The 24,133-nt window shown below is 37.8% G+C and overlaps 1 protein-coding gene across 5 annotated transcripts in view; it reads right to left on the minus strand.

Moving 5' to 3' along the window:
- Positions 1 to 10,164: 10,164 nt before the first annotated feature.
- The window catches only part of pou6f2 (POU class 6 homeobox 2), a 101,401-nt gene continuing 87,432 nt past the window's right edge, over positions 10,165 to 24,133 (minus strand). For 4 of the 5 annotated variants that reach the window (XM_015028514.1, XM_015028515.1, XM_015028513.1 and 1 more), the window contains 3 exons: positions 23,053 to 23,206; positions 19,468 to 19,636; positions 10,165 to 14,072 (listed from right to left, as the gene is read on the minus strand). In XM_015028514.1, the coding sequence (XP_014884000.1) occupies positions 13,565 to 14,072; positions 19,468 to 19,636; positions 23,053 to 23,206 (831 nt within the window). In that variant the 3' untranslated portion in view covers positions 10,165 to 13,564. The remainder of the gene's footprint in view (positions 14,073 to 19,467; positions 19,637 to 23,052; positions 23,207 to 24,133) is intronic. The other variant, XM_015028517.1, reaches the window with a different exon arrangement.

Raw genomic sequence — 24,133 nt, forward strand, 5'->3', positions numbered from 1 at the left:
TTTTTTATACCGCCATCTGCTGGACTGGAGTGGAGAGGCAGACTATATTCAACAGAGAAGGAAAAAAAAAGAAGAAAAAAAGAAAAAAGAAAATAAAGAAAAAATAACTACTTTTGTAAAAGAGCTTGGTTATTGTTTTAACTTTAAAAAGTCTATCTTTATTTATTTATTAAAATGGTTTTGTCGATATAATGTACCCCAAAATACCAATACTAGCTTTACAGGAATATACCAAAGTCCACAAAACATAATAAAGTCTGAATAAATAAAAATGGAAATAAATGTAAAAAACCCTAAATTTCTTTAACTTTGAATCGCATTTTCTATATTCTTGTTTCATTCTGATTTTTAATTTCATTGTTTATAATGACATATTCCTCATTTAAAGAATTCCAGTTACCTCTTTCTTATCGCCAATCTAAGTCAAGCATCAGCAATCTCTGCAAAATTATATGTATTTTTTTTTGTACTACAGACATTAAAATCTGCCAGTTCTATTTATACCGATACTAATATTAATTCTTTTAAAGTGCAATAGTCTAGCTTTTGGGTTTGGTCAGTGACTGTGACTGATAAAACCTGCAGGGGACGCTGCAGACTCACTTTAAAAACGAACGAGTTTCAGCATTAAATGCTGTTAAGAGATTATGTATTAGTTCCTTTAAGTTATATTAGTTCCTCTTTCTTTTAAATCCTCCAGATGTTTTTATTTTTATTTCATGTTAAAATGTTGCTAGATTTTTTTTTGCGTATTTATTAAAAGTTATTTATTTATTTACACTTTTATCAGACACAAGATTTTGAAAAAGCACAATTTAATTTCCCATCATTTGTAGCCGTTTTAAAGGAAAAAATTAGGCATTTGGACAGTTTCTAATTAATTCATACTTTAAATATCTGATTAAAATAACATTAAGTTGTTTACATTTCTTGCTTAAGAAAACAATAGAAAGTCCACAGTGTAAAATAAATGTACATTTCATTGAAATGAATGTAAAGTGTTTTAATGATTTAATAGTGTATAAGAAAAATAAATGAAAGTACACTGATTTTCTTCTTTGATAATTTCTCATCTAAAAACATGTTCTAAGAAAAATCATTTTATATGCAGCATTGTTTTTATGTCCAACAGATTAACAATGTAAGCAAAACAATGAATGACAAATAAATTGAGTTTACGTTTCCATGAGAAATGTGCTGTTAGAGCATCAGGAGTATAAATGGTCTGCTCAAATCACCGTCCAGTGCATCTTCTGCTTAACTTTTCAACACAGGGAAATGTCATCTGTCATGACAAACACATTATTCACTCATCAATAATGCATCCTGTCCCCTTCCCCCCCCCCCCACTGTTCAGTACAGAAAGAGTGGAGGAAAAAAATCCCTCTTGCTTTATTTTTTAAGATTCTCTCATTCCTCATGCCAGGCTTTATGGAAAAAAAAACAAAACAAAACAAAAAAAAACACAGGAGAGAGTGGACGGACGCTAAAATGCATTTCACCTCGGCGGAGTGCATTTGCAGCTGCTCGGACAACAATGGCCCTGAGAATACAAGGAGGCCACAGCGGAGTTGTCCCTGTTCTGGAAATGGAGTCGGCCCGCAGGCCTGGTTCGCGGGCGCCACACCTTAAAGTCCACCTCCTCCAAACCCCCCCCGCCCTCGCTTTGCTTTGGAGAGTCAAAACAAGCAGCCGGGGCAATCACCTGACACATTTCCATCCAATTTCCACTGCAGAATGTGTTCATTTTCAGCCTAATGGCATGTCATTTTGCAGGAGCCTTTGGTCAAGAATTAATCCTGGAATCAAAACAGATTTTCCGGGGAGCAATCTTCCATCAAGTATTGATTTTTTTACACTCACGGAGCCTGTACTCCCTAATTTAACCTGACAGCCAGCAGCACAATGGACTGGGAGCACCTTGGCGTCTCGCAGAGGGAGCTCTCCTCCTCCTTCTTCTCTCCATGAAGCGAAAGAGAGATTGGGAAGAGGGTAAAAAGGACTCCCAGATGTCTAAAACAAAGAGCATTGCTTACAGAAAACAGAGATAAAGCTTCCGTCTCTCTGTTTTACCTCTAATTATGTTTTCAAGGGTAGTGCAACTTGGGCAGGTAAAGGCTGAGAGGGAAGTGGGGAGAGTGTTCTGGGGCCATCAGCTATCATTATGGGCCTGTTGACATCTCCCTGTCTTTGAGTGATTCTCATCTGTGATTTCCCCTGGCCATTTTCCACAGATGCACGAAGAGGGGTTTCATCATGGCGCCATAAAAAGGGCCCAAAGTGTCCGCACAAGCTCCCACTAATAAGAAAGCAAAGATGTGTCCGACCATGTCACTCCTCTCTCCCATCCATATCCGCTCTCTTAAAGCCTTCAGATATGCAATCATTCTCTTTTCTCCCCTTCTTCCTCTCTGTCTCCCTCTCCGTATGGGCTGTAAGTATACTATACCCTACGTTAGAGGTCAGCGGGATGAGAGGATGATGGAGGGCAGGGCCGGTTATTTTCCTCTAGCTCTTAAAGCTGCAATGACCCATGCGCAGGAGAGTTGCACTTTTGCCAAAAGGTTTTTCATGCGTTGCTTACAAACTGCCTAACAGGAGGGAAACTATTTCAGTTTTTATCCACTGCTCTTAACTCCTGATCAACCATTTCAGATAAAAAAAAATAAAAATAAAAATAAAACTGTGCGAGGATGTTACTCTTTGGTGGTTTTTATGGGTTTCTGTGGTTGATTTTAAGGTGATAAACATTCAATGACTGATTCCTGCTTTAGTCTAATGTTCGTTTTTCGTACTTGGAATAAATGAAATGAGTTTCTCGACTCAAAAAAAAAGTTGTCTTTTTAAACTGTGAAAGATTGTGAAATGCTCATAACTAAACTGTTCGTCAGCATTAAAGGTGATTATGTTATATAACATTTCCCGAGTTATGAATCTCCATCAGATGGTGTTTGAATTTTGATTCTTTCTTTGTTTATTCCTATCAGTTTAGATTCTGTTCTGTTCGCTGTATTAATTATTGTTCAAAAGGTCTTGCCATATAAATTCATTCCTTTGTATTTCATTTTTGGGTTTTATCTCTTAGCGTTATTGTTTCCTCCTTGGTTTGTGGTTTTCTTTTACTCTCTGTTATATTCCAGTGTAATGAAAGATTTTTAAAATATATTTCCTGTATCCTTTTCCTAATAAATTAACTTTGTACTGTGTGAAAACTCTGCAGTCAAGAAGGTGCATGTCTTGAACTTTCACCAAACGAAATAGACAAATATAAAGTCCGATATAGGAAGTTTACGTTAAAGAGATAAAGAAGTATAGGTCTCATGAGTACTCATATTGAAAATGGGATATTTGTGATCAGGATTTTAACAAGCCAGCTTAGGTTTTGACTAGGCCTGTCACAGTAACAGCTTTTACTGAACGATATAAAATGCCTCAGAAGTTATTCCGATAAACGATGATATTGTTGTGTGGAGACCGTTTTCAAGTATTAAAATAATAATGGCAGTTAACACTGGAACTGAAAGACATTTTAAATATCCAAAATAAATAAACAAAACAACAAGAAATATTAATTATGAAGTCTCTGTAAAGAAACAAACAAACAAACAAAAAAACACCAGACTGAAGACTTTTATCATTCAGTTTTTGATAGAAAGAAAAGAGAAATTATTAAGCTCACTTTATTTTGTAATATGATTAACTGATTTATTGCCTCCTTTTGGACCCTGAGGTGCAACTAATCTGGATTTATATTAATCTGCTGCAGCTACGACAAAACCTCTCTTCAAGTATTCTGTACATGTAAAGAGAACTTTTAAACTGAACTGTTGCTGATTGTTATTTCTGTTGAAGACTGAAGGTAGGTGTGCAGCTTCTCCTGTGTTGCGATACTTTTGGAAGATCTTCCTGTTGCTGCGTGAAAATAGAGACATCACACGCTAAAGACGTGCATTCAAAAACCCGCCCGCTGCAAAGTTAAATGGACTATGGGCCGATGCAATCAGCTGCTCAAGTCAGACAGGTGTCTCTGTAAAGAGCCGGGCTATTAACTCCTCCACCTGCATATACGTCACTGTGTGTCATTGCTAATAATGCTGGAAAAAGGCATAAAGAAAGAGAAACAACAGTGAAAGTAAAGGGGATCATATGCATGGCCGACCCCGATTGCATGTGAGGATTGGTAATTGCACCCCCAGAGGCATCTGGGTGTGCAGAGCAGCAAAGTGGGAGACGCCTGAGCAGCTCGGGCTTCACAGCCAGCGTAGCAACATCTCAACCCCGAGGAGGAAGTGAAAACAAGAGGGCGGAGGAGCGGAGGGTTGAGGGATATACAGACAGTTCATTTACCCAGAACATCAGCCCCGCCGCACATTGTCTGAAAGATAAGGAAAGCGAATGCTTCATGCCTGATGGAAAACAAAGGCAGCAATTTAAAACCATCTGCATCCAACACATGCACTCTCTTCCTCCACCCTTCTGTTTCTGTGTCCTGGCTGATATTGAAACATAATCCATTTGGAGCGCCGACATGTCATTATATTTCCACCCGGTCTCCCCTCTCTCCATCCAGGACAATTTCAGGTGGCTGCGGGTTGAAAACAGGAATGTTTCATTTCTACAAGTCAGACATTTGGATTCTTCAAGGAAAACACAGACAGGGAAAAAAAAAAGAAAAGGGGAAAAAAAGTGGAGTTTAAATCCTTAAAGTGAGCTTAGCTACTCCTCTTAGCTTCTGCAGGTTCAGGGGAAGAAAAAAAGAAATCCACAATAAATCACAAAGATTCAGAGATCAAAACTTGTCTTTTCTGCTCTGCTGTCTTCCCTAAAAACATCACACATCACAAAGGCTTTGGTGCAGCCCTCAAACTACTGTAGCTCTTAGATCTCTGATGAGTAAAGATAGAAAGTGTAGGTTTTCCAAGACAGAGTTTTCTAACTAAACTTTATGTTCTACTTCGCCTTATGTATTTATTCCGTGTTTTATGCTGCATTATTTCTACTGCACTATTGTACTTGAATTTTGTATGTTAGGCAGTCATGAGAAAAAAGTAGGACAACCTTGGATGGCCTGCATGTGTGCTGCATGTGTGCTCATTTAAATTTAGTCAATAATTCCTTAAAAATGATGAAGTATTAATTCCACCGGTAGATTATTTCACTTGTAACCAGCACTGTTTCATTAATATTGAGAAATTGTTGACTGTAAACAAGCTCCTATATCTTGCTAAAATGTTACTTGCAAGTTAGTTTTGTCTTATTTCAAGAGTACAGAAACCAAACCAGAAATCTTTGGTCAGATTTTTGGGAACCATTTCATGAAGCTCCTCCTTGGAGCTGCAGTTTCCTCCTCACAGAGCCCACCTCCCCCTCCGCTCCGCCACGCAGCTCCTCCAGACTAGCGGCAGCAGCAATTAGCAAACACCTGCTGAGCTCATCGTGCAACCTACTTATCAGTTCAATGCTCCAAACAACATCTGTAAACAGCATAATATAGAAGCCTTGTTGTGATAACGTGCTGAACGCGGAGTGTCTGAAAGAGTAGGAGCTTCTTAAAAAGACAGAGGCACAATTTTGAGGCGTCCAATTGCTTAATTTTTGATTAATACAGCATTTTTACAAAAAAAACAAAAAAAACAAAAAAACTGAAGGTAACACAGTAACTTGATTGTGCTATAAAATGTCACTTTAAATAACCTGGTTTTAACAGGCACAGCTGCAGAGGAGGGGGACACCCTGCAGATTTAGATAGAGGTAGGTTTATATCCTTGAGTTATAATCTAATCTAAGGTTTTGGATAAGAAGAATATGCAGAACCAGGCTGGGATTCGAACCCGGTAAGGCCTCTTACCAGAATCAAAGTTCTCTTCTCTTCACAGCAGATGATGAAAGCATCAAATTGTTTTCAGTTTAGAGTGAAACTTGCTGTTTTAAATTAAAGTTTCTCAAAGAGACACTTTCTGAAACTCGAGACTCGACCTCTTTCTGAAACTCATTTCTGACTTGCAGCCTGAAAAACTTTTCACTTTTCAGAGTCGTTTTATTTTAACTTTTATTTGATTCCCTCCGTGTCAAATTTCGGAAAAACAAAGTTCATAATAATGCTTTCTTTTTATGCGTTACAAATATACTTGAAGGCAAATATGTGAGCTTTTCTCTTTCCTAAACTTCATTTTCATTTCAGTAATTACTCGCGTCATTATTTGTTTTTCTTTGCTCGCATTCTTGTTTTGTTTTTTTTGTGTGTGTTCTTTTCGAACGTCTCCATCTCTGTCATTCCAATCAGCGGATGTGGCAGAGGTGAAAAAGAACGAAACAAAGACGCAGAAGCTTTGTAATTTGGACTCCATTCACTTTTTATTTACCAATCTGAAAGATGCATTCCACACAGGGATGTTGTGATCGATAGGCAAAGGTTCACTTGCTGTAGATTTTTGATCATTTCAGTTGCTGAAATGTTTTAATTTGAGAAAATTCTTGGCAGGAACATAAAAAAATCCTTTTATAAATTTAAAAAAAAATACTTCAGGTGTTTAAAATGTCCTAACATAGAACTTACACAAGTAAAAGTATGAGGAGCATCCGTGAAAGGATTCAACTTTTGGTTAAAAACTTTAAATTGCGCACAGATGAGAGGAAAAACTTTTCTATCTTAGCAGATTTGTGACTGATAAAAGTCTTTCACAGAAGCATCTCTTCATTCAGGAGCGCCGCTGTGCCGATGGAGAGTAAACTTTTTTCTTTTCTTTTTTTTTTTTCCCAGCATCAGAAACACTTTCAGACAGCAGATGCGGGTCAGGAGCTGCGTCTGCACAATTACATTGTTAATGGGGGAGACAATGAGAGTGGTGCGGACAGAAAACAAAAGAATAACAGATAACTGCGCGCGCCTCAGCCGTCTGCTCGAAAATACACCCGGCGTTTTGAAACAAAGCAGAGAGAGCGCTGAGAGGAAGACGAGAGAGAGCATCTCCACCATCAGTTTTCAGTCTAATATTAATAATTTATGTTCTCTGTGCTTTTTATTATTATTATTTATTTATTTACTATTTTCTTCTCAGCAGCTTCCCTGCTTTTCAAAGGCATCATGGACAGAGAAGCTGCATCAAACTTTTGAGTTTAGTTTCAAAAGGCTTTCTCCTTGCTTATTTATATATGGCTTCTTCTATACGCTTGTCCTGTTGTTTCTGGGAGAAGCAAACACATCAAGCTTTGATGAGGAGCAAACCTGACATGTATTCTTTTCTAATGAACCAATGAAATCTCAATAAAATAAAAAATAAAAATAAAAAGCAGAGGGCCCTCTTTGTTTGTTTGTTTGTTTTAAAATAGGTTATTAGAAATGGTGGAAACGCAAGTTTAAGTCGTTCATCTGTTGCTCCAGAAACAATTAAACCACAAATGTTTTGCTTGGCAGTGATTTCATGATTACCAGAGAGTATTTCAGTTTTAATATGAATAAAGCTGCATCTTGAAGAGGTAGAAACACAGATAAGTGCTTGTTTTAATTCATTTGAATTCTGCATGTTATTTTTTTCCAAGTCTGGTCAAAGATTCTCAGTTAGATTCCAGTCCAAACTTTGACAAAATTTGCATTGATCTAAACCAGAGGTGTCCAAACTGAGGCCATTTCCTGGCTCTGGGAATGATGCAGTCTCGTTAAACGTTTTATGATTTTCTTCAGGATTTGGCAAAAACACTTTGAAGGCTACTGTCTTTGCATGATGCAACAAAATATGTTTGCTATTTTTTCTTTTCTTGCTGGTGACATGAAATTTGACTAAATTTAAGAGGACAATATTAACCCTTATCCTGGTTTTATACACCAGAAGTTTAAAACAATCAACCCTGAATATTTAGGAGACTCTTTGCTTTTACTTTAACAGTTCAGACATGTGGAACAGTATTTTTTGAATTAGCAATAGTTTGCATATCAACTTAGTAAAAATCAGGCTATTTATTTTCAGGAAATTCTGATGTGTTTAGTTTACACAAATATTTTACTTTCTGTCTTTTTAGTACAAGAAAAAAATAATGTGTGGCCCTCAGGTGATTTCAAATGTATTAGTTTTGATTTGCATGTCACTAATTTAAACTATTTAATTTTCTTTATCTACCAGCTGAAAGGTGAACCTCTGGCTTCATGTTGTTTCAGCTTCTTTTGAGTTTTTCCTCCAGGAATCTCCTGCATTTAGCTCCATTTCTCTTCCCATCAGCTTTGATCCTGATCATCCCCACATCTGCAGCTGCTGCCTGCATCCGCACTAAAACCTCAGTTTTTATGCTCCACTAATCTGACACAAACTTCCAGAAAACTGCAAAAATGCTGAAACACCGAGTTGCCTTAAATGAACAACTGAATAATTATGAACTATAGTCTGTTAGTTAAAAACAGACTACTATTTTCCTTTCAGTCATGTAAAGCATTTTGAATTTCTCTGTTGCAGAAATTGCCTTGCCTTACCAGGAAGTTGCACAGCGCTGGACGGTGTGTTCAGGGTCTCGTGCAGTTACTGTCTTCTCTGAAAGTTCAAGTCTGGTCTCTTCTCTCGCCTTCATCCACATTCGGATGGCGTCTCCATCATGAGTTGTGCCAAATGGACTTCTTGTGTTTTTGTGGCACAGGAAATAAGGAACAACCTCCTTTTGCTCCTTCACTGATAAGTCTGTTCTAAAAGTGCTTAAGTAGAGCCTCAAGTTTAATTTGTGTTTCTGTTTTATTTCTTTATTGGTTTAGTTCATTTATCTGTTTACTATTTGGTTTAATATTTTTGTGCATACAGATTTCGGTTCCTTATATTGTGTTCATCTCTGTTTAAGTTTTGTGATGTTCCTTCTGTTTGTCTTTCACCTTCCCTCAGCTGCTTCCACTTTATTTTTTTAATTAAATATCCGGCTCTGCAAACTATCTCTGCAGTTGGGTCCTCCTTAAACGACACCATGGCATCTTTGTTTGTTGGCGCTTACTTCTTCTTGAATAGAAAAATGCTTATTTACTTCATCTTGATACATCTGACTGTTAATCTGATTATGTTTAATTAGCTGGTAAAGTTCCTGAGGTAAAGATTATCCTGTGTGCAGCTCCTTTTGTTTTAAATGTGCTATGAAAATAAAGTTTGACTTGAGATTCTTCCACCTGAGCAGTGGATCTCTGCAGCTCCTCCAGAGTTACTATGGCTCTCCTTCCTGGTTCTCTGATGTAATGTAATAGTTTTTTTTTTTTAAATCGGGCCTCAGGCTGAAATTTTCCAATCAAGCGACATTTGAAAGCAACTAACTAGAAGAAATAAAACATGCCACACTTTTCAGAAATGTGCAAATCATGTAACATTGTCTTTCCTTCCAGAAAGAACAAATTTTAATTAGGTAAATCTGCAAAGTAACACTTCATACTGAGTGGCATCATGTGTGGGAAAGTCAGCCGGGACTGATTCACTCCAGATCTAATGGTGATTAAATTTATCTGGAATTAAAAAACACATTTCTGTAGATTCTCATGCTTCTGCACTCATGTTGCTTTTTCACTCAAACTGATTTTTAAACTAAAACTCAACTCCAATCTGTGCCAGTAAAAATGTGTAATTATGAATTTAATTTTTTCTGTACATATGGCCACTTTTTTCATGTTCTATCAGGCATAGATTTTTTTTAGATATGTAGAATAAAAATATGAGTTTAAAAAAATCAGATGTTTTGTTTTAAAAAAGGACCTGTGTTATTTATCTTATTGTATTTAGATATGAGTTATTAATATGTGACTTTTATATGTATTTTATTTACATATGAAAAATTAAACTGGACTCATTTAATGAGGATGTGTGAAATGGATTTAAAATTTTGACACATTTTGTGGTCACTTTTGTAGTAAAAACTAAAAAAACTTGCAAAAAAATAAAATAAAAATTGCAACCACATTCATCTTTTTGTCTATTAGTGCAAAGTCAGAGCTCCACGACTAATACTCAGAATATTTTAGTTCTCAACGGGAGGATATGCAACACCAATTTTTATTTATTTTCTTGCAAGTTGTGCAAAAAATGTAAATATTTGAGCTCTCACATTAAAGCTGCTACTAACCAGAAATTTATGTATTTTATAGCACAAAATGGAACCAGATTGAACAGGAACACAACCTCCCAGAAGAAGAAGAAGAAGAAGGAACTCATATTTCATGTCAAACAATTGTTTATTACTAATTATGGTACAAATCAATGTGACAGACTTGAAGCTTCCTTGTTTGTTTGTTTTTTTTAAATAATTTTTTTCCTCTTTTGTTTTGTAAGAAATACACAAAGTGCTGCTTAAACCGACCAAAACAGATATTGCTCTAAAGATTAATTACAGTTTTCAGTCTGTTAAAAAAAAAAAAAAAAAAAACACACAAAGAAAAGAAAACCAACATCCAGAGACACTTCAGCTTTGGTTTCTAGTTCTTTGACTGCTAACAAAAGTTGCTTCTGTGTTTGTTTTGTAGGTGAGAAACAGAAGAAATCTCAAATTGAATGAAAACCAACGCTTCTGTCGATATTTTTCCTTCTTCTACGCATGTCGACGAGCTGTAAAAACTAAGAGTAAAACAAATGTAGTCCAATAGGAAATGCGTGCAACACAGAGCGATGCATCAAAGGAAGGATGGAGAAGCCTTTTCCTCTGCTGTAACAGTGAACATGGACACAGTGCAGAACAGCTGCTTGCCTGAATGGCATTTCTCTGATTTGCAGTGCTGAGGGAAAACCTCGGATGAACTTCTGTGTTCCTGCTGCTTGTTTCCTCTCTGCTCGTGTTTTTAAAGATTGTCAACATCTTGAATCTACGTCTCTGTACAATGTGCATAACTATAGAGCTTTGGTCCAGCGATAAAAAGTCGGGTGAAGGCATAACTCCTTTCTGTGTCTTCTTTAAAATTTCTCTTGGTTTTGGTTGCAGCTTTTGTGTGTGTGTGTGTGTGTGTGTGTTTTAAGCCTCGGCACTGATCCAGTGTGTACTTTTCTCCTCGCAGTTTTTCTCGGCCCGGCTTCTGCCTGAAATTGTTTGTTTACAATGAAAGCAGCAGAACAAATTTGTGGAGGTAAACGGATGCCTTTTTAAAACAAACCATTTTTCTATGACATTTACAGGATGCAGCAATTCTTCAGACCGGGATCGAGGGAGGGGGGGGAATGAAAAAAAAAAAAAAATGCAGAGATAACCGACCTGGACGTGGAAGGATGTGTGTCAAGCCGACACTTGATTCTGAATAAATTGCATCAAATTTCGCCTCACTTCAAATTAAGTTCACTCGCTCTGACATGTGACACTTATCCTCAACATTCACCTCTTTTCTGTTCCTGTGAGGGCAAAAACATCCGAAGGGAGTGACGGATTGAGCTGAAAGAGTGATATTTCTGACAAGAAAATACAGCGCCTTGCAAAAACTAATACTGCTCCAACTTTTTTCTCATTTTGCCTCATCACTAACCTCATTCTTCAAAGTATTTCATGTTGTAGACCATCTCAAAGCAAGTCATGATTGTGAAGTGGAAGGAAAATGACGATTCAGTTTTTATTTATTTTTTTTGCACAAATGTAAATACTAGAAAATCAGTCTTTTCACACATCAGGCTCAAGTTGAACATTTTGGCTTTCATGTAAAATGAAAACCGGTTGACAAATCTGTCATAGAGCTAAGATCATTGATTTAAAAAAGGAATAATAAAGGCTTTCATGTTATTGTCATCCTCTCATAACAAAGGTTTTATTTAGTTTTTGTTTGTTTGATAAAACAAAAAATCTGAAATTCGAGGTTTTAAATTGTTACATTTTTGTATTTTGAAAATGGCTGGAGAGTCTTGACTGTGACATGGATGCAATGAAGAGTTTTTGGCTGTACTTGATAGTTAATGTTCTCAAATGCACTTCAGTTGTTTTTCAATGAAGAAAGGGGAAAGAAATGCAGTTCATCTCTGGTAGAGATGTACTCAGAACGAATTGTAACAGCAGAGAAATGGCAGTTCTACCAACTTTTTAAAATCTGGGACCTGCAAATATGTGCATGCCACACTTTTCAGATGTCTCTTGTAAAAATAAATCAAGCATAATTTCCGTTCCACTTCAAAATGATGCTCTGGGTGACAGAAAGGAGAAAAATCTAAAGGAGAAGCAAGACTTTTTGCGAGGTGTTGGTTGCACCGCGTAACACAAAAACTGAATGAAAGATTCAGGGGTTCAAATAATTTCAGGAATCACTAAATGAAAAATAAATCGTAGCAGGAAGATAACCTCCTGAGGACAGTTTAAATAAAAAAGGTGTTAGAAACAGAAAATAAGCTTCGTTTAACAGAAGCGACCTCTGCTCAGCTGAAAAGAATCCAAAATATGAAAGAAGCAAAAAGCTTTTGTACAAAAGAACAGGTTTTGAGATACTCAAGTAAAAAAAAAAAAACACAGCAAAGAAAGAGCTCAGTGATTACTCTTCAACGTTGCACATTTAGAAAGCATTAGGGCAAATTAAAAAGGCTCAGCGTGTTAATTTTCAGGAAAAACACAGATTAATGCGTTCGTTTAAAGATGTCAGGTGAAATCTGTGGTCCGGTTAAAGCATGCAGAGGCAAACCTACCTAAAAGAAACATTTTTTTTTACAAGCTGTGGAGATGAGAAATTACAGAAGACACAGTTGAGGCTGTTTGACATGAATTTTTTTTTCCAACACAGATTAAAACACTTTAGAAAAAGGAGGCAGAAAGCCACGTGATTATAAAGAAATAAAAAGGAAAAGATCTCCCCCAGTCCTTGAGCTGAAGTTTGTGTGTTCTTTGGCTTTCAGGCTTTGGCAACAGAAACAAAGCTGCAGTTATGACTCGACACCGAAACCCCTCGTCATTATCACCACCGTCGGTTTAAAAGTCCTCCGCTTGCTCCCCTTCGTCCAGTTATCAATAAATACCTGTAAAAGTTGTACAAAGTTACACTGTGGCTGAAAATATTTATAGATGAAACACAACTGGAGGCAAACAACATTATAATGCAACAGCAAAGGTTCATTTTTTTTAGTCCCAAAACTTTTATCATTGATTCGATCTGAAGACATTTTTTTCTTCTTCTTTTTTAAATATTTACATTCAAACAATGAAGGAAAAAGTAAAGAGACAGAAGATAAAATGTGTACTCACACTCACACATATAGCTTAGATTTTGCCAGTACAAATGTAAAAATTTAGAGCACATTTACATTACAAAATTATTCTTAGCAGTTAGATGCAACAGACTTTGGTAGATAGTGTTTGGATTTGGTTTCTCTTTACTAAATCCCTCCTCATGTTGAACCAGAATTAGGGAGACCGTTCTGGATCTAAAACTCTTTAAAACAGCAAACCGTAATTTGTTTCTTTTTTTTTTTTACATAATTCTCACATATTAATCTCTTTTTCATGTTTTTGGTTTTCGCAGAGGTCATTTACAGAACTGTGGTGATCACACTGACAACACAAAGGTTTCCTCCGTCCCGGTGACTCGGCAACGTTTTTCAGTCCTCGTCCGCTTTTATTTTTCTTTGCCTTCGTTTCGAACGGCCGCCGCGTTTTCGCTCGTTCACTTGGGGAGCTCCTCTAGAGAGTCGGTGAGCGGGTCCATTGGAGCGGCCATGCCGAGGTCGGGCTGTTTCAAGCGCTTTATTGTGTTTTTCAGGGCTTGCCTCTTGTTGCAGAACCACACACGCACCACCTCCCTGTCATAGTTCAGCTTCTCGGCTATCTCCGTCATTTCCTGTCCGGAGGGGTGTGTGTTCTTCTCAAAGTGGCTGTTGAGGATCTCCAGCGCCTGCGGGGTGAAAGAGGTCCGCCGCTTGCGTTTTTTCGAGGGCTCGCTCCCAATAAACTCAGTCAGGTTCTGCATGCCGGATCGGTGGCGGGCTTCAGCCTCGGCCATCCAGCGCTCCAGAACAGGCTTAATCTTCTGGGCGCTTTTAGGGGTGATGTCCAACTTCTCAAACCTGGCAGGATATAAAAGGCCAGGGTTCAGTTTGCCTGTCAGACTGCTACCTATAGTGTTCTCTTGGGCTTCCTGTGGTAGGAAAAAGTGGCTTCTCAGGATGGTGTGTCTGGGGAGAATTGAGAAAAAAGAATCTTACTCAGGTGCCCTGCCAGAACAAGGGATAAGTCGCCTGCCTTTTAGTCTCAACCAGAATGCCACAGGGACTCAAACCAGGGTTCCTACACATCTTAGATAGAAATCACATTGTTGTCCAGGCTGAACAACTAAGGAGATCGAAGACATTTTTAGTCCATTATTAGAGTTAAATATAAATGCAGCCTGAAAAATACACAGACTGGAAGGAGGGATGGACAACAAATTCTGGGAAACAAGTGGAAAGATGATCAAGGAAAAGATGGATAGATGGACCAATGGATGGACAGATGGACCAATGTATGAACTAGAGAATGGATGAAAGAATGAATGATTGGACAGTTTGATAAATGGATGGATGGACCAATGGATGGATGGATGGACCAATCTATGAACTAATGGATGGACGGAAGAATGGATGATGGACAGTTTGACCAATGGATGAATAGATGAATATGCCAGTAGATGGATGAATGGACCAACATATACATGGAAGGAAGGAGGGAAGGAAAAAAAAGGAAGGAAGGAAGAATGGATTGATGGATGGAAGAATGGATGGTTTGAGCAATGAATGGATGAGTGGGCCAACAGATGGACCAATGGATTGATGGACAGACTGATAAACAGATGGACAGTTGGATTAATAAATGATATAAACAGATGGACAGTTGGATTAATAAATGATTTTGGATGGTTGAACAGAGGAAAAGACGATACACTGAAGGATGGATGGTTGTCTGAAAACTTTTAAGCAATTCGTTAAGAAAAAAAAGTCTGGTATTTTTCCATTCTCAATTTTATTTTTCCACACTAATCCTGACTTTAAATTGCAGACTGCGTAGGAACCCTGTGAGACAAACATCTCTGTGTCCATCTGTGTCCTGCTGCACCCAGAAAAACCTCGGCTGCAGCAGCTGGAGGCGCAAAGTGCTGCAACTGTCTTCAACTGTCTGGCTGCAGCTGTGCAGCTTCTCTGTCCCAAACTGGCAATAGTGGAACAAGGAGATACTGCAGATGGCTAAAAAGCAGATGCAGCTAACGCACAAAAAGCATGCCAAAAAAATGCAATAGCTTTTTAAGACTGTTCTCAGAAATCAACAGCAAAGCAAAGCAGGAATTACTACAAATACATCCACTCTGATCCCCAGATGAGAACCAAAACATGCACTTAAATGTGACATCATCATTAATTTACAAAAATACATTTTTAATCAAGACATAGATTAACGTGCTGTCAATTTCTCACGGTATATTTACTAAGAGCACATTCACAGGCTGCTTGTGGAGCAAATCAATGACTGTAATAAGGCGGCTCAGCGACTGTCAGGTGCATTTTTCAATGTTTTTCCTTGAAAAGATTGCTCTCATAACTGCAATGCTTCTTGTTTAATTAGCTGGAAGGACATGCCTTTAATGTGTAATATGCCTCATTATGGAAAGGACGATAAAAACATACCTGTTTGGTATTTAGTAAATATGTCAAGAGTGTGATTTCTGAAGAAATAGATTTTTTCAGCTAATACTTTGCTAAAATCTTCAGAACTTAATTTATGGGGATGCAGGGATGCTGCCGTTACCGATGATAAATATTCAGAAATTTTTCTAATAAAATTTACCAGTAATTAGACTCATCGATGAACGTCAGCTGACAAAAGTATAGTTTTGTTCTTATAAAGTAACTCCTCCTCTAGAATTGTGGAAATGCTTTCTGTCTCTTCCGGAAACGGCAGAAAGCCACACCGAAGCTGCGCTCTCCGAGGAACAAACAAACTAAAAAAGCCTTTTTTTAGTGGTGAGGTGAGCTGAGGGTGAGATGCCCATGCATGCGTGAACTTCCTCTGTTCCTACACCTCGTCGTCGACAGGTGGTATTATTTATAACCCCTTCCTCCCGTCCTAAACAGTGGAAAGAGGAGGGCTCCATACTGAGGGAATACATTAGTAAATATGAAGAGTCACTGGAGACAGGACATTTCATGGATCAACAGGAACCACAGATACTAAAATGAGCTGAGAGCTGCTCAGCTGGGGTGCACACTCCCCCCTCTAGTGCATCAGGATGGGCGGCGTGTCGCGTCTATTTCAGTCCAAACGCTTCTGAGGAGTGTTTGGTCATGAAACACTAAAATTACTGCATCTGGTGTTTAAAACAACAGCAAGAAGTCACCTGAATGGTAGCAGACTTCAATAACTGAACTAAATATGTAGATTTTCCTTTTCTTTGTGTAATAATTATAATTCAGTTATATAATTTAGTATAATTTTTCAGCAGTGAAAAATCAATTTTTTAAGGCGGCCTTCTGTTTTTCACTATCTAGTTGTAAATACCTTAGTGCACTTGAATTAAGACAAACTATTTTAAAAGTAACATTTCAGCTAGATGTAGGAGCTTTTTTTTAAGTCAATAATTACTTAATATTGATTCAAAAGTACTGGACATTTTTCCAAATTTTTAAGTGAAATAATCTGCCAGTGGAGCAAATACTTTTTCAGTAACATTAAAAAATTAATGACTTATAACAAGCTATCGTATCTTCTTGAAAAACTTCTTGTAAAGTAGATTTGTCTTAATTCAAGTGTACTAAGTTATTTACACTAAAAATCAAAGAAAAATATTTAAGATTCAGTATTTTTGAAGTGTAAATTTATATTTTTAAGTTTTCCTTTTCCATAACATGTTTAAACTATTTAAATCATCAGTACACATCATTAACTCAGATTCAGCTCTTTAGATAAACTAAACCTGGAGGAAGTCTCATCCTAAACCAAAAGTAAAACATTTGTGAACAGAGGTAGAGTCAGAAACTAACTTCTACGGTCACCTGAGTTTAACGGTTGGTAACAATAATAAGAAAACTACGGATATAAGCTACTTAAAATCGCCTGCTGGGTAATACAAAACCTCAAATGCATCAACCAACCACTTAATTTTTGTCTTTCTCATATTTTAGGTGAGTGGCAAACCTTTTATTTAATGGCTTTCCTGACAGTTCTTGCCACACATGCTGTAGTAATTTGGGCTTCTGAAGTATTTTTTCTTGGAGGAAAACAATCCTATAAATATTTTTAAGCAACAATTAGGTAAACTAGTGTGACTTTAATGGGAATTTCTCCATACAGTCTCTGATATATTACCCCCACACCTGCTAATATTTTATTAAACATGCCACAGGAAGCTCTCACACTTTTTGTCATCCTGGCAAAATTTAGTTTGGATATTTGACTTCTCGGTAGAAGCATCGTCACCTTTTTTGTCCATAATAAGTGCTTGCAAACATATAATTGGTTTGAACGCTCATTTCTGCAAACCAACGTCAGAAAAACTAAGAAATGTTCAGTTGATTTTAGGAAGAATCCTCCACCATGCCCTCTAGTTTTCATCCATGGACCGGCTGGAGAGGCTGTACATTACGAACACTTTGGTACAATTATTAACAGCTTGACCTTTACAGCTAATACAGTTGCACTCTGTGCTAAGGCTCATTGTATTTTTATTGGAAATTGAAAAGTTTTAATGCTGTTGTTTTGTGGAGTCGATTTGAATGTTTTCTCTGTTGGTTTAAGACCCTCGCCCAGACCGAACGGCGGAGTGAAGATGTGCAGCAGAAGTTTTCCCTCAGCTCTACGGAAAAAGCCACAAGAAAGGCTAAAGCGTTCCTTGCTGATCCGAACTATTTTTTTGACCGCAGTTATCAGTGATAAAATCCAAAACAGATTTTGAAATTGTTCAGGTGTCCCTGTTAGTGTCAGCCTCATTATTCATTCGACCTGCTAGGCTACTACAGATACAGACTGTAGAAGCCTATGTTTGTATCATGAATATTGTTATTTTCATATTTCTGTCAGTTGTATTTGCACTTTTCTTTCCATTTTCCAAATTTCCTCTCCTTGGGGACAATAAAGTTTATCCTGATCTTGGACTGTAATGAATCAAATCTGCAAAAGTATCACAAAAAGGTTACTTTCTAACAAATAATCTCTTTGGTTTTAAGAGTTCCTGGAGCAATCGACTTTGCTGTAATCAACAAATTCTTAATATGAAGCTGGATAGCATTGTTGATGTTTCGAAACCTGAACTTGAAGGTGAAAAATAATAATTCTTTAAGTTGCATTAAATGCCATTCGTTTCTGAAGACTCAAACCATATTTCAGTCAGCCTTTAGTTGAGCAAAAGTGCCTGTTTAGAAAAACTAATAAAGAGCCTGGAAACATGTTGAGCAATGAAAACAGACAAGATGGAAGCATCTGTCAGTGTGTGTTGGCTGTCTGGGCTCAGAGCCGGAGCCCCAGAGCTACGGCGACGTCCCTCTCCTCAAACTTCATGTCTATGTTGATGTTAACTAAACTAAAGCATGTGAAGTTCCCCTGGTTCTTCTTAAAACATCAGGATGTCATGTCTAATGTCAAACAAACAAAAACAGCAACAAAAAGGAAACATCTTAGCAACATGCGTAACAGTGTTTATTTTTGAAGCTAATGGATTTTAATGTATGTTATAAATATTTGAATTATGTCTGTCTGTAAATATTTCATGTGTTTTTTTTTTCAACTTTAAACATTAGTCTGGGCCTGATGCACTATTTCACTTTTTATCGGCTGTTTGATGTTGATGTGATGAAAGTTTTAAAGGTGCGTGACGGCGCAGCGTCACCTAAACATTACAGGTTATCAGCAGAGCGCATTAAAGAGAGACAGGGAATCAGAATTACAGCTGGAAAAGACACGTTGCACACGCTTTCACTGGTAACTTTAAGTATAAATATTAAAGCATTCTTTCTGCACTGTAAGGAAAATTACTTTTCTATTTAGTTCTGGAATTTCTTTGAAGCCACGCGGCCCAATTATTCCGACCTGACAGTCAGATGTGGCTTATTTGGCTTCTTCATGCAAAACGTTAGTGAAGCAGAAAAACAGGACGAATGAAACACAGATTTTATGATTGCCTCATGAATACATAATGCCCCGTTTATGGCTAAACTGTAGTCACAGTGGCAGTAAAATATGAGAATCTTATTAACAGATCGTTGCCGTCAAGCTCCCTCATGTTCAGGCAGAGGAAACAGCGATGTGCCTTAGTAATTATTAAATGCTTTAAGTGCTTCTGGTAATACTTGTGTATGTATTTTGCATAAGTAACACCAGGCTGTCAGTGGCTGAGAGGGAACGGAGAGCAGGAACGGTGAGGAGAGCCATGTTGGTCAATTATGTGTTTAATATCTTAATAATGTCTGTTAGAAGACAGATTAAAGAGGCGAGCGCACCTGACAGCTCACTGACGCTGCACTGCATCGTTTGACAGAATCAGGACAGAAGAATTAGAAATAAAACCAGTTCAGTTTTTTGTCTTCTTTTTTTTACGTTTGCTCTTACCTGCAGATGGCGGACTGGCTGTATGCCGGCCCCTCGGCCGCGCTGAGCGCCTGGCCCACCTGGGTCTGCGTCAGGCCCAGAGACAGCCGGCGGATTTTGAATGCTTTGGCGAACTCGCGGATCTCCTCCAGGTTGACCCCGTCCACCTCACTGGGGGCAGTCTGCGGGTCTGCAACACAAACGCACGCATCTCATTTTATTAGCCCTCTGCTCCTCCGTCGCTTATCTTACTTTCCGGAGTGAATGAGGCGAACGCGCCGCCGTGTGCGATCATGATGGTCTCTAAACAACCTTAAAAAATAGTCTTGCTCTGGGTCAGAACTTGTTATTTCTCTTTGCTGTAAACCTCACACATCTGAGGGATGTTTTGAAGAGTGGATTCATGTGAGGCGTGAATACAGGCTTTCATAGCTTTAAAGTGTAAATCTTGCATGCTACAGTATAGCAGAGCATATAGACATAAACACACGACAGTTGTTGCTTCTTCTCAATAGAAAGAATGTGCTAAAATACAGACCTCTACGAATACATGTTTATTCTAAAGTCAACTCTCTCAGACTCACGTTAAAGACTGTAAAGATGTTATTACTTCAGTATGACCTGAAGTTAAAATGGTTCAAAACGGCTCAAACACAAACACAAAAAAATACACCAAAGAAATAAAGGCAGGTCTGTAAACTTTCACTGAAGCATTTTTAAATAATTTCCCTGCTAATAAAAAGTGATTTCACATTGTACATCAATGTCAGGTGCCCTGGCATCCTGCTTACCAAAGCAAAGTTTGTGCCTCTGAATAATTCATCCTGGTCATTATCAATGAATTATTAAAGGACTCCTCCAAGCGTATTTAAGCAAAAATCTATGAGACTGCCATCTCGTTGTGCCTCATAAGTGACGTGCAGCGTATGCGATGCAGCTCCAGACGTGTGAACGCCACGAGGATGAGGGGCGACGGCAGACTCTGAGCACTCACGGCTTCTTCGGGTCCCATCATCTCCACAGTGATGAGCATTTCTTCATCATTCCCAGTGGAGGCTATTTACTTAGTAGATTGAAAGACTAATGGAAGCCGTTCTCCTGTGGTCCAGCCTCTGGATCCACATTATTCGTCAGATATTAGGTCACGGCTCAAACACGACTTAAGGATTTGAACCGAGCTCATTTATACTGCTGTGATAAATCTTTGACTAAGGTTTTGCAGAATAGTCTAAAAAAGGTTTTTAAGTTAATCTAACAAAAAAAAAGAAACTCCCAAAACAATATAGAGATAATAATAATAAAAAAAAAACATAAGCCATGAGATTCTTCGGTGTAAGCCTGTCATGATAACAAATGCTGCTAGATAATAAATTGTCCTCATAATTATTGCAATAAATATTGTTATAGTGAGACCATTTCCAAATAATATTATGATAATGGCATAATAATGGAAGTTCAGCCTCTCAAACACCAATAAACTTTAATTTTGTAAGAAACACTCCAATTTGGAACTGGAAGATATAAACAAAAATCAATGAAAACCAATAAATGAAACTTAAATAAAAGCCACACACAACCAAAACCACCGAACACACTTTGAGTAATCAAAATGATTGGAAAAGAGCTATATAAGTTCAGTCCATTTTTACCATTAAAATGTAATTGCAAGGTCTTGTTGACGGTGCAACAACAGGCATTTAGAGTTAATTTTCATTTCGGATGCAGATACCAAATTTTAAAAAATATTCAAAACTGATCTGGACAGTTTATAACATTGATCTGTTACAAGAAGATCAAGGATGACAGTACTTAGGATCTGGACTTGAATTCCTGAATAATTTCAGATAATTCAACATTGAAAAGTTTTTGCTTTGGTGGATGTTGAAGAGGCCACTTACAGCCGATGTATTCAGCAAAACCAAAATAAATCCTGGTCAAAATGTGTTTCAGTTTCAGCCTTTCTTCATGCAGAGAAGAGAAATCTGTGGATAAGTTAAAACTGGATATAAAACAGGTAATAGCGTTAGTCGATCACAGCAGGAATCATCAGGTGACTTTCTCGAGAATAACATGAGCCAAGGATGAAACCCCCCCCCAACAATATCCCCTGCATTTTGTTTATGATTTAGTTTTTCCTGTTAGCATACATTCTTTGCTTTTCAATTCATTTCAGGAATGTTGTCTGTAGAAAGTACACATTTCATTTTCTCCAACTCTGACAGTCAGAGGATTTTACTTTGAACACGTTTGCTGTAAACGATACTGAGAGGAAGTGATGCGGCTCATATTCAACGTGAAGCATTAATCCTGTTTACTGGAAAAGAAAAACTGGCTGGTAAAGATTTGTGCAGACCAAAATGGTTTATAAGATGTTTTCCGGGGCACCAGTAAACATAAACTAAACACAACGTCCACAACAAGTTGATCAATGGCGACTTTTTTTTTATTTTTTTTATTAAATTCAGTGGAACTATGGCGGCCTTTGAAATGAGTTTACATGGAGTTTAGGAGAATCGACTCTGACAAATAACATTTATCTGAATAAAACCGAGTTTTTAAAGGCAGTAGCTGCCTGCTGACAGGCTGAGCCCCAGTGATTTATAAGCCCCTGCCAAAGGCCAACGCATCAGGAGAATGAAACTTATGTTCATCGTACATAACAAACGCCACTTTGGATAGTTTAATAAACCATAGAAATGACAGTCAACAGGAAGAAATAAAGCAATCATTCAAAAGCTGTCTGCACAAAGCGTCTATAACGTTAGATCACCTTCAAGGATTTAGAGGGATTACAAACATTGTCATTTTACATTATTGTTATGTTTTGTTCTGAATACAGTCTTTTTAGAGTTGGGTGACCATCTCACTCCCTTAAAAGTGGATTGAATTATTATTTTTCATATTTCACAATGCTGGGAAAATGACAAATAAATCACCTCATCAGCAATAAATGAGCTCTTATTTTAAGATATCTCTATTGTCAGAGCAACAAATTCTTAAGTCCTGTCTGCAATGATGGCAACCAGGAAATTTAGGTAAGGAAATTTTAAATAAATGTACTCAATTTGAAAATATTATTTTCATCCAGATAGTTTTAAATAAAAGCAAACTGAGTGAAGAAAAATAAACACTGTAAAGCTTAAGGTACAAAGTAGCTTTAAAGGAACAGCGAATAGCTAATACTGCCATCTACTGGTGAAGTAGGGGAGTGAGACATTAAAAAATCGTGTTCACTTAACTGAGCAACAGAAGGCTTAAAAAAATAAAACTTCAAACATTTAAACTTAGTTGATAAAAAATAGAGTCAAGGTCAAGATTTAAAAGCTGATGTTCACAGACGCTCCCTATCCAATCTGAGCTTGAGTACTGACCCAGAGGACTAACTAAAAATGCACTCCACACTTTTCAGATTTTTATTAGTCAAAGTTTCACTGCCAGTGATCTACTTTTTTGTTGTTTTAACACCAAAAATTCAGATAAAACTTACTCACGGTTACAGTATAAACATATTTTGCCACAAATATTTAGTTTAAAGTACTGATGATGTAACTATGGTGAGCTGGTGTTAAAAACCTTGTTTCTCTGCGAGTTGCGTTGGACACTTACTGCTGACCAGCTGCCCCACGCTGAGAGCCGAGGAAGATGAGGAGGTGGAGGAGGAGGAAGAGGCCTGGTGCAGAGGACTCTGTCTGTGGGGCATGTGGAGCAGGTTGGCTTGAGACGACGCAGGGCCCGTCTGACCCTGCTGAGCCTGAGGCAGCTGGACACACAAACACAACGTGATGTGTCGGCAGCTTGTGGTGCAGATAAACATTACTCCTGTTAACGATCATCGTCGTAATAACAATTTACAATAATAATGCCATTATGGAGCTAAATTAGCCACTTAGATGGTGAATATAATGAGCGTTACCCTGTACTTGATGATGATGATGATGAATGTAGTTCTGCTGGGTTATTGCTGTGAGTATTTCTATCTGTGTTGTGCTTTTTAATCACTTTTCTCTACAGAGAAAAGCCATTTGAAGAAATAGGAAAAGAAGCACTTGACAATTAATCTTGTTTTTTTCTCATCAGACTTGTGGTGACGCCTGTAACAGGAGCCTGAATGTGGGTAGAAAACGTCTGGACGCAGCAATCCTCGTATGAAACATAATTCATGAAATGCCAGCTATGTGCACTGATGGCAAAAACTGATGTATTTTCATGTTTTATGCACATTTGAGTTGCTTTTACAAGATCAAGACGGCATGTCTTTACTTTAGAAGCAAAAAAAAGAAAAGAAAAATCTGTTTAAACCATAAACTGGGCTGGTTTCTCTTCTCCTCTTTTGCCATTAATTATTTTCTCTGTGGCATGTGTTTGTTTGGATGGTGGTGGTGGTGGAGGGGTGTCAGCAGCGATGCACACACTGTCAGGACTGTTGACAGGCTCGGAGAATTATCTAGCTTCACTGGAAATATTCTAGACTGTAGGCTCTGACAACCGTAAATTATGCCCGTGGAACAATGTGTACACGTCGGCTTTGAAGTGCAGACACGAGCATAAACATTATTACAAATGCATTAATTCATTCAAGAGTATGATCCGCCGTTTCGGGTGCCACAATTAGGTGTCCATCTTCAGAAAGAGTTCATCCATTCTGCACTGCAGAGGCCTTCAATGTGAACCTTTACCCTGTAATTCT

Source organism: Poecilia latipinna, unplaced genomic scaffold, assembly GCF_001443285.1.
Source record: "Poecilia latipinna isolate Pla-1442-1.1 unplaced genomic scaffold, P_latipinna-1.0 Scaffold127, whole genome shotgun sequence".
Taxonomy (NCBI): Eukaryota; Metazoa; Chordata; class Actinopteri; order Cyprinodontiformes; family Poeciliidae; genus Poecilia; species Poecilia latipinna.